General features: G+C 38.6%; 1 protein-coding gene across 1 annotated transcript in view; it reads right to left on the bottom strand.

Moving 5' to 3' along the window:
• Positions 1 to 2,458: 2,458 nt before the first annotated feature.
• Positions 2,459 to 11,756, bottom strand: part of nphp4 (nephronophthisis 4) — a 198,305-nt gene continuing 189,007 nt past the window's right edge. The window contains exons 27-29 of the mRNA XM_042491381.2: positions 10,739 to 10,918; positions 7,765 to 7,908; positions 2,459 to 2,777 (exon numbers count right to left, since the gene is read on the bottom strand). Of these exons, the coding sequence (XP_042347315.2) occupies positions 2,637 to 2,777; positions 7,765 to 7,908; positions 10,739 to 10,918 (465 nt within the window). The 3' untranslated portion in view covers positions 2,459 to 2,636. The remainder of the gene's footprint in view (positions 2,778 to 7,764; positions 7,909 to 10,738; positions 10,919 to 11,756) is intronic.

Below are 11,756 nucleotides of genomic sequence, written 5' to 3'. Positions count from 1 at the left end.
CTCCCATCTTGTCAAAAACCAATGCTTGGTCTGTGGCCCTGAGCATCAGATACAGACGCACTGAGGCACCCTTTAGCATTGATATTAGATGCACCAGGCATCAGCATTTTTAATGCTACAAACAACTGCCCTAGTTTGGGAAACTCTGGACTTTCACTGAGCAAACCATTGTTTGGGGCTCATGTAAAACCAAACATTATTCTAATAACTACATAGTGTGCTTGTGTTTGTGTAGCGTATGAAGCTAATGACATGTGTCATGTGATATACAGGGTTCCCACACATTTTCACGGACAAAGTTTCAGAACTTTTCTATGACTTTTCAAGAACCTTTTTTCTTTTGCCCCTCTTGCTCGACTTTTTTCAAACATATAAGATTCAAACCATAATTCCAGCTAGCTGGCATACATGCAAGAAGTGACGGAACGCAGGGACAAAAGTGAAGAAACGTACATAGAAAAAAAAATCTCACACAGATGCATATTAGAGCTACAGTACATTATGTCAACAAATAGAGAAAATAAAACTGCTATTATGTATGTTACATAACAGCAAATTTATCCAGAGAGGATTACTGTAACAATTTCATTACACACACAACTTTCACAAAATCTTCTGAGGGTTTCACTTATTCCATCACTATTTAAGGCCTGAAACATGAGACTGTAGAAATCCATGACCTTTTCCATGGTTGTGGGAATCCTACTTTTGTTGCCTAAACCTAAAGTTTTTCACCTACTTTCTAAGTTTACTTTAAAAAGAGACTATGCATTTAATGAGCATAAACTGATCATTTTCTGTAAAAACTGAAGCATATTCTGAAAGGACACAATGTATGTAACAAGCATAAATTTACCACTTTCACCAAGTGCAGAATGTGTTGGATCTGTTTAGGGGTTGGGGCATTGGCAGTAAGCCTTGGTGATGCGCTGCATTTCTATTGCCGTGAAGAAAAAAAATCCATACTGTCACAGCACTAATTACAGCAACCACTAACTCTTTCGACTTACACATGGTATGTAAGAAATGCATAAAGATTAACTTAAAAAATCCAAACCCATCCTTTAAGTCCAATGTTCAAAGCTGCAGAGAGCATCTTTGAGTAGACGGAGCAGAAGGCTATAGGGAACAAATTATTAAGTGAAATCAGCTTTAAAGTGCATTTCTGTAAGATGTTAACATATTAACATAAAATGGAGAACACAATGAGACTTCAGCTTCAAACAAGATGTTGGTGAAGGTAAAGATGAAGTGCAGCCGGCGTGGTTGCTATCGTCTTTTTATTAGCCTTTGCTGCTGTGCTGAGGCTTATTTTGCAGCCTGCATTCTAATGAGAGAGAGAGAGAACGAGGAGGGAGGGGGTGGCGGGGGGATTGTGTAACTCTGTGTGTTACATAACAAAATGTGCACAGCCTTCTCTGTCTCTCTCTCTCTGAGACAGAGAGACACACAGCAGAGTGATGGGGAGCGAGCAGGAAGGAGAAGATGGAGAGTTTTAGTGGGTGCCGGTGTTAATGAGGGCGATCTGAAGAGATGTGTGCCTCGCTGGAAAGTCATACCTCATTACGGCACTGTTTCTAATAACACCAGTGATGAGGATAAGTTGTTTGGTAGGCAAGGGGACGCAGAGAGCAGACCCCTGGCTTGTCTTAGATTAAAACTCAACCATCAAGTGGCATTCAAGTGGGTTTACTGGGTAATTAAAGTCGATAAAATGTTATTGCTTTCACCCTCAGCCCACCTGGATGGCTAGGGGATGAACTGTCAGACGTTTGCCGGACATTTCAAAAAGGGGACAGCTCACGATTGAGATTAATCCTCCAACTTGCTGCTTTTGTGCTGCTTTGCTCATTACAAAACAAAAAGTTAGATTCATTCAATTGCTTTTGCATATTTTTGTTTCTTTCTTGCATCCTCATTTTTGATTTTATGCATAAAGGCACTTTTAAGTTGACAAGGTTTCTACAGCTAAAGGAAAATTAGGTTTAAGACTTTTTAAGGCTTTTTTCATTATTATTTTGCCCAAATGTAAATAAGACATGATTTATTTATGTATTTTATTTATTTTTTTGTTGGGTGAAGGGGTCTGGATAAGTTTATATTTCTCACTCTGCATGTGGGATTCTGCTGCTGTCATTACATTTAGTACCAATTATGAACTTACTTTTAGATTAATGAATCCAACACATTTTGAGACTTTTTTAATGATCTGCTGTGTTCAGTATCTTCTTTGCTTTGGTGTACAGTTGGGTAAAAGTACGTGATGTGCTTGGGTGTGTGTTCAAAACTTTTTAGGAGAGCACCTACACCCTTTTGTCTTGCATTCAATAGGTTTGATTTTCGAGACTTTTTGAGACTCACTTCTTTCATTGAAGCTCATCGAGCCAGCACAAAAAAATCTCATTCATTCTTACAGTGTAGAACACTGCACCTTGTGCAAAAGGCTGAAAACAACATATGCGACAAAAAGAGTTTATTTCAGTCTTAAATATGATCTAATACAAAATTACTCACACGAAATAGAAAACTTCCTGACTCATTTGAGTTCATTTCACACTCAGAAAATAGCTGCAAAACACAGATCAGTCAACATTTCCAGGGCACAGTTTGTACTCGCCGTTTGAAACAGCACCAGGTTATGAGTAGCTGACTTTCACACAGAACGTCTCCTCTGTCTTCTCCTCCAGGTTGTTCACGTAGACCAGGATCTCTACTGAGCCTGGACTCTGGCTGGGAGCGAACCGCAGACCAATGGTGTAACTCTCTCCCCCGCCAATCTGAGCACAGTGAACACAACACATATTCATCTGATTATTTTTTTCTGTTCAACAAGAAACAAAGCACCTTTTACCTCAAAAAATAATGAAACGTCTTTTTTGCCTGTGCTCACTTTCTATAATTTGTAGAAAGAATGCTTGAAATTTGTATGACTTGATTTGATTTTGATTTTTGGCATCACATTTTAGTCATCTTTTTCAAACTTGCACTTCCTTTAATTATATCACATAGCTGATTTCTTGATTTGGTTTCCTGATTTGCATAACAGACTTTTGGAGAGAAAAAAAAATCAATAAGGGTCGCCAGTTTACCCATATGATACATCACTTACAGTGGTTTCTACATATCCCTCTCGCAGGTTCAGATCTGCCAAAAAAGAAATCAACTTTTGAAGAAATCACAGTGCTCAGTGTGAAATTTACAACATAAAAAAGGCTTGTCATTTCAAGAGGAAGCTACAAATACCTTCCTTAAGACAGATTTTAAAACACTGCAGTGTAATAAATGTCCTGTACACAGTGCAAAAGCTTCCACACAGTGTTACTGTGTATCCTCACTGTGGGTTTCCATTGCCTATTGTAATGAGGGTTATTAATTATTACATGAGGAAACCCCAAATGGCTTGTGTTCTTAATTGTTCTAACCCCTTGACATCACATATTGTTTTTGGCTGAATTGCTGTCTCCTTATACACAGTGCAATTTGATTATTCTTTCCTCTATATAAAGGCAGACAATGCTTAATGTTTGAATGCTTTTCTTGTCAGAGATCAAAGGCTGCGAAAAGCCTTTGTTTGGTCTTTGTTCTGTTTTCCCCTGTAGTGATGAACAAAAATGAACAAACAAATCTTTTTTAAAAACACTCTTTCAAATGTCTGGTATGTACAGGGTCAGCCTGTCGAACACTAGAGTGCTCATGGATCCCCAATGTTTTCCACTTGCTATTATTTTAGGGTGCTTCTCACACTGCCTACTACAGTGAGTGAATGAGAAGTGATTAAATCGGACTGGAGTCCAGACCTCCACCAGCCGAGGCCAATGGTGCATTCATGTGCTCCTCAGTTGGCCAATCTTCTGACTTTGATGTAGTCGTGAAATTTAAGTTGTAATGTGGAAACAAGATGGATACTACAAAGAGGATGTGTTGTATTTTATTGAAGAGGTAGAAACTCAAGCAACAGTTGCAGTGTTTAGAATAACTGTATTAAATTCTATCGTACTTATTGTTCAAAGTGTTTAACCAATACGTTGATAATGAAGAGGAAAGTAAAAGGGGTCAGGTGAGCCATGAAATATGATTGGGACCTCATTCTTCAGATTATTCCGACATCACATGAATGCAGCAAGAGGCTGCAGATATCACATCTGCAACTTGCAGAGATCAACAGATTGTTGGCCAGCAACATTTCTGTAATGTGCTACTGAGCTTACATAGCATCCCTATATACAAGCTGGATGCTGAATCACTTCATGAAAATTAATATTTAGCCCGCTCTCATTCATAATTTCAGTCAGTGATTTAGGTTTTAGACACAGACACCAAAAGCCATCTTTGGCGGTGGTATGATAAGCCACTGTGTGGTCTATCATCTTGCTGCTGGGCAGCGTCAGTGTAAAACATGGACAGACAGAACCTTTTGTGGTGTTATGATATGCCGCAGGTTGGCAGGCCGGCACGTGTTGCGGCCATATAATATGCTGCTGAATGGTGTCAAGTTAACAATGTAACAGTGCAATATAAGGAGCTTAAAAGTCCCAATATTGAGGATGGGAGGGGTTGTGGAGGGGCCCAACAAAGCCCAGACTTTCATCTGGGAGCCCGCTGTTTGCTTCCAAGATGAGTGTTGAGCCAAACTGTGATGTTTTTCCCTAAACCTTACCAAGTGGTTTTGTTGCCTAAACCTAACCAGGTCTTTTTTTGACGTGCTGGCTTTGAACGTACATGTACTACAACAGAGCGTAATGGGAAAATTGACACGTTTTGCAAGAAAGTTTCAAAACTCGGAAGGTTTGATACATGTACATGTATCAACCCGAAGGAACAGAAACTTTGAAAAGAACTGGCCCACCCATTGCTATTTCCCAGTATTCAATCAGACCAGAAGTGTCTTCTAGTATTTTCTGTAATAGCCAGCAATAGATATATGGGTCAATTTGGGGGATTTATGCAGTAATCTTCCCCAAAAGCATCAAAGTATTGATCTCCGCCTTGCTTTCCCTCCTGACAGCTGGTTTTATCACGGTAAGGTAGTTGTGTCAAAAAATAGAAAAGTGTCTCCACATTTGCTTAATGCTGCAGGCACAGTAAATTCTTTATAAGACACCTGCCGCCTTGCTGACAAGATGGAAAAAACAATGGGCTGTTTTTCACTATGCCCACCTTCTCCTGTCTCATTGATGCAGTGTCTTCTGGACAGCAGCAACGAGACTCTTAAATAGTTTATGTGGAAACAGACTCCCTTTGCGTCTGATTCATTTATTTGCTAATTTAAAATGCTGGTTTCCCATTTGTTTTGCCATTTCATCACACCTCAGCGAATGAAAGGCAATGATGGCAGCGACTCCGATGCTTTATGTCTGTGTGTGAGTGAATGAGCTATTAGAGACACTGAGGTAGACAACATAACCATAAAATAACAGCAGTAATTACTGTTATGTCCCTCCTGTTTGGGTCTGGAGGCAAACAAGGAAATCATTCACTTATCCAACATCTGAGGAATGAACAGTCGACATGAGGAATCACTGATATCTTCTGTTCACCTGTCGAGCTGAGAAAAGTCAGAAAAGTTTCTGCTTATGTGTTGGAGTTAACACTAAAGGACACAAAACTTGTTTTTTACAATTGGTTTAATGGTCAAAACTTTTTACAGTGTCCCGCTGCAAAGTTGGTGCATAGTAAGTGATGTCGCAGCATAGCCAATTCATTATTTTAGCTGAGAGTGCACCAAAACTGATTTTAAGGCTGATAGCAGGAGAAAATGTCAGAGCATGACATTGTTGAAATAATCCAATACTAAAATGTCTAACTCCTCATGTTCTGGCTGCACTACAGCTCCATCATGCTGTAACTCTCTCACTGTTCAAATGTCCACCAGAACCTAGACCCACACGAAAGACATGTCTACACATTTCAGACACATTGCTAAAGTCTATTTTCCTCCATTTTCATGTGTAACTATAGTGATTGTGTGTTGGGCGCTGCCAAAACACAGGTGACCTACACTCAATACTGTGCCTGATCGCATCCTGTTTGGACACAGATGGAGGACTCAAGCTGCTGCTGCTGCTCACACTATTACAGGCTGTGTAGATATTGTATGAGTCTTTGAGCAACCTGTTCTTCTTCAGCTACAATTCCAATAAGGTTTAGTATTGTATTATTGACTTCATTGTGGACATGGTGAAAACATGTCTGTGCCACAGTTATGATCAATGTCACAACAGTTTCTTTGTGGCTGCACTTTCCTAATTGTAATAACTGTTCTACAGCAGGTTTTCCAATATAGATTTTGCTGCAATGGAAACTGCAATTTTGGCACGTCTGTGTTGGTTTCATTTTTCAGCCCCAGAGGTTACCGCTAAGGAAACATGCTAAAATAGGTGAAAAACTAACCTTCACATTACCACTAGATTCATATGCCTTGTTGCTTTTTTTTATGTTTGACATAACAAACACAACAGAAAACAGAAAAGTTAGTAAACATTGGAAAGCAGCATGGAGGCCAGTGAAAATGCTACAGTGGTTACTTCTTTTTTTATATTGGCTACTTTTTCAGTCTAACTTTCAAACTTTGTGCTGACTAATTTGAAACAATATTAAAGTGTTGCTTAGACAAGAAGTATGGACTTTGTGGCTGAGATGACCAACAGTTGCAGAAGTTAGCAATGGTAGTGCCAGAAAAGGGGTGAAAATTAACATGTCCACCCAAGTGTCATGTCTTCAACACTGCCATGAGTACTGCAGATTCATTTGTTCAGGGAATAAATGTTGATTGCAACATTTCCCACGAAAGACAAACAGTTAGTGGGTGTTAATAGATTTTTTGTCCAGTGGGAAAGGGGTTTCACAAACTGAAAAGTTTGTGGTGTCTCTGTGAAGAGACGAGGGGAGAATATAAAACTATTTAACAAAAGCAACTTATCATAGCCACAAAAAGCCCTGAGACGCATCAAACTGACTTTCAGTCAGTGAAAAGACTTCTCACAGATAACAAATAATTTGTTCTGTTGCATGATTGGAATATATTATGGGAATAACAGTATTAGATACTGGTGAATACTCAAAAAGAACTTACTATCACAAAATAATTTCAATTGCAATTTTTCAATTCAATTTTTTTACATATAGATGTGGTATGAAAAAGTGAAAGTAGGCACAATAGCCCAAAAAAGCCTGCAGCATGACTTGTCAAGTTACCTTTAGTTGTGAACATCACTTCTGAGATTTCTACACACCCATTACATTAATGTCAGTGGAGGAAATTCCTCTACAGATCAGATTTCAGGTATTACAACCAATGGTATGAGTCTTAGTGATAACTGATAGATGTCAGGAAAATGCTGAAAGTTAAATTTCTAACTTTAATTAATTAATTCATTAATAGTTAGACTTTAAATGTAGCAGTATTTTAAATGCCTTTAAAATTGACTTTTAGTTTTGGCAAAAGTTATGCAAGTATTTGTTTGTATTTCCATTATTTTATTTTAAACAGGATTTAAAAAACAGCTGATGAAAAAGGATTCCTAAAATTGGTCAGTTGCACTTTCCATTACAGCTAACACTAATTATTTACAGAGTAGTTACAACACCAGGCACCATCAATCGCATAAAACTACCTGTACTGATGCAGGATTTAATTTCCCTCAACAACAAAGACAAGCTTTTGTTCAAGGAGGACAGTTTGCTTTAGGTCGAGGTGTTAATTAAGGTATTGATTTTACACTTAATGAAAGTAAGAGAACTGCATGACTTCTTGTCTTATCTCACCTGGAATTTATCCTCTTTGAACTGGAGCAGGTCCGGATGGTCGCAGCGCAGCAGGAATGTGCGGCCCCTGGTGTAGGGGTTGGTGTAAGTGATTTTTTTGGAGCTGCCATGCCCACCACTGACAGGGACACATACTTCAAATGCCTGAATACACACACACACACACACACACACACACACACACACACACACACACACACACACACACACACACACACACACACACACACACAGACAATTAGTGCCAAAGTTGGACATGAAACCATTACCATGTCTGAAAAAGCACAGTTTCTGATTTTCTTTTTAGAACAGTATTGAAATATGATTGTCCCATTGGCACATTGGGTGCGGGCCTTGAGACACACTTTTTTAAGACGTGTAAGTGACTGAGATTAGAAAAATACTTTTTTGTGTGGTTTAGACTGATTGCAACACAACCAGAAAGCATCGAATATGAGAGGCTGACATTTAATTTAGTCACTTAGCTGTAATGTGAACATAACCCGCCATATGTGGTCAGTTGGTTAAGAAAGGCAGAAAGCCCCTCCAAAGGGGATTGGCTTTGAGTGCTGGTCTTGGATTAGCTGTCCTTTGCCTTTTCTTGACACAAGCCATAAAGACATTGGGGATGTCCAGCTGACCCAGGAAACCACCAGCATGGTTCAGTAAGCACTGAATGGGACTCTGAGTCACTAGTGACTTCGAGCTAACAGACCTTACAGGGAGTCATTCATCATATCACTTTTCTTGAGAAGTGAAAGAACGTAATATACAATCATATTGGCAGCTACCACATAAGAGCACTTCACTCATAAAGCTCTGCACTACTGGACATTATTGGACTCATGATGGAAATCAGAGGATCAAATCCTAAAATGATCTAAATTGATGCAGCAGACCCTGAGATTTTGTCTTTTTTAACTTTTCCATTGCCAATACCTGGTGTAGACATTTTGCTCAATGCAACATAACTGCCCACTTCTTTCTAACACCACACCTCCACACATCCTGGTTTTTTTTTTTTTCATTTTTTGACTTGTAGTCTTCAGCTTGGACAAAATCAGCTGAGGCAATTAATCAGACTCCACACAGCTCTCTCTTGAGTCGCACAAGGCTTCATATAATTCTTCTTCACATATGCCCTCGTATTCCCCAAGATCTTTTAACAGGCCTTAATATGTAAAATTGGCAAAGTTCTCTGTGACGTCTGGGAGTCCCAAACTGATAAAGAAGTTAGATAAAATAGCACTTTACTAGCAAAACCATATTGCATGAGCAAATTCAACACAGACATTTGCACCACTGACCAACTGCAAATTGTGCTAACAGCAGACATTTGAAAACATGGAGCCACATATCTAAAGTCTAATATGGTGAAAACTGTAGTTAGCATGAGCCACCCATTTAATTTTATATAGCCCTGCTTCATAAAAGAGACATGACTTGCTGTCAGTTACAATACAGATGGCACATATACTTCTTTTTAACATACTGCGGAAACCAAGTTTGCCAGCTTGCTAATTTACAGTTTGAAAACGAGCTAGTTTGGCCAATGGAAGCAAGCTAACATTTATGTAGCATGCTACTTGTAATGTGACAGACATTTAATAAAACACATTGTAAAAAAAACAATGTCAGTGAAACGTTATCTTTTCACTTCCTCCTCCAATTCGTGAATTACTATATAATGACCAAGGGTCTAATGTAACTAAGAACATTACTTATGCACAAGTATAAGTTTGACATACTTTACTTCTCTTGAGTCTTTCACAGAGATGTGGTTAACCCCTAACATTCCGGATCAAGCTATTGCACTGGATAGACACAGCTTGTTGGGAGCCGTAAGGACACAAGACTCTGATGCAAAGTCAAAAAATGCACTGCAGGAACTGAATGATACCACCAGCAGCAACATGCCCAAAGAACCAGGTGGAATTTACATAGTAGCTGCTGATTTTAATGAACTCATCCTTCAACTCCAAAGATGTAGCAGCATCAAGGACAAATGTGATTTTTCTTTTTAAAACTGACAAACTGACTAACTTTAATGACCAAAAAATCCACCTTCTACCTTCTTTTCATGCTTTTGTTTTCATGACTTGTCCTCTTCTGCATTTCATTGTACCTTTTACTTCAAGAAATATATTAAACAGCTGTAGTGACTTTACAAAATAAAGATTTATGCAAACAAAACACATGGTGAGATTATAAAAAATGATTTCAGTTCACTATAAATAACACTCCTCAAGAGTATATTTGTTCAAGTACAGTTCAAAAGGATAATCAATGAATCAATTAGTTGCCAGAGAAATTACTCTGATTGGAAACTATTTTGTTAATGGTTTCATCATATTTTTTTGCAAGAATATTTTGTGGTTCCAACTTCAGAAATGTGAGGATTTGCTGCTTTTCATTTGAATACTTTTGAGGTTTGTATTAATTTTTCAAACCAAACAATCACTCTTTTAATAGAGAAACTAATAATATAATATGTCCCAGGATACATTTTTGTGCAGGGAACTTTTACTTTTTAATTTTACTTTAATTTCCTTGATCAGACTTACACAATTTTAATTAAGTACTGCATTTTCAATGCATGACTTTAATAACATTGTTTCCTTAATTGCAAGATCTGTAAAAGATCAAGACATTGTCCATTAAAAAGAGAAAGGGGGGCTTGAATCTAAAGGTTACTATCTGATAGTGTCAACAACATGATTTGGAACAGATGAGTAAGGCTGCAATTAGAGGGTCTGAGACTTTGATACTGCAGTGCTCAAAACCTTTGCTCTTCAAGCAGACACCGAGCACATTTTACTGGAACACTGTAGAAATTGCCAAGAGTTACCAAAACCTCAACAACTGAATAATTATGATGGACACACAGTTTGCTATGAGAAGGGCAGTGCAAGTGCAAGATGGAAGGTTAATTAACATTTTAAGTAGTAAAGCCAAAAAACAAAACTACTCATACCTTGGACAGTATAGGCCGGTGGACACTGAGACAGAGCAGCCAGGCAGTAACTAGACGCTGGTTCTCCACATCCACAGCGTTAACATACAAGAAGCGGCATCCTGCTCGCCATGGTTGTACCTTCAGCTGGAGCTCCTGCACTGCTGCGGCAGGCAGAACGAACACACCCTCTGGGTCCACCTACAGAAAAAGGCAAGGGTGATTGATTTTGTCAGTACGGTGTGGAGATGATGATTAGGTGGACTGTAAGAGTGAGAAAGAGATGGAGGAGAAATAGAGGCACTGACCAAGTGAAAGACAGAGTGTGACACTCTATGGAAGAGACATTTTATAAGAATAGATAAAAAAAGAAATAGAAAAGGACAGAATTAATGGGAAAAGGTGGTTAACAGCGTCAGAGGAAAATAAAGGAGATGTACGGATTTCAGGAGAGAGTGGGTGAAAGAAAGGGCGAATGAGGTTCAGTGAAAAAGGTAAAGCGAGGGGGGCGGACAATGAAATGAGAGAACGTCGAGGCAGAAAAGTGACAGAGAGACAGAAGGATGTGAGAATGAGATTTACTGTGCGGCTCCTTTTCAATCTGTTGAGAAAAGCAAAGCTACTCTCTGGCGGTGAGCTTTATCCGGTTTTATAAGACTCTTCAGATGCGTTCCACAGTGAGCTAACCTGCCGAGAGTCAGATCAAAGCGGGCACTGATGCATATGGTAAAATCTTAAGTAAAAAAAAAAAAATAAAAAATACATCTGTCACTGTTTCAGCCAGTACCCTAATTCTTCAGGGAGGACACGTTTGGGTCGTACTGTATGCATCCAGGATGAATGTGACAGTCCATAACTTTTTTTTTTTATTTTTGTCATATGCAAGTAATGGTTAAAATTTACTCAAATACACAGTTTTTAAAGTTTTTACTGTATATGTTTTATAGTTAATTTAAGAAGTAATAAAATGAAATGTCACAGTCTCACGTTTGACAAATGATGTGCTTCTACCTTTATGCAGCTTAAAGTAGCCGACTAA

Source organism: Plectropomus leopardus, chromosome 9, assembly GCF_026936395.1.
Source record: "Plectropomus leopardus strain MGB_pleo_1.0 chromosome 9, ASM2693639v1, whole genome shotgun sequence".
Taxonomy (NCBI): domain Eukaryota; kingdom Metazoa; phylum Chordata; class Actinopteri; order Perciformes; family Serranidae; genus Plectropomus; species Plectropomus leopardus.
Note: the sequence above shows the minus strand (reverse complement) of the source record. Positions and strands in the feature narration are given on the sequence as shown.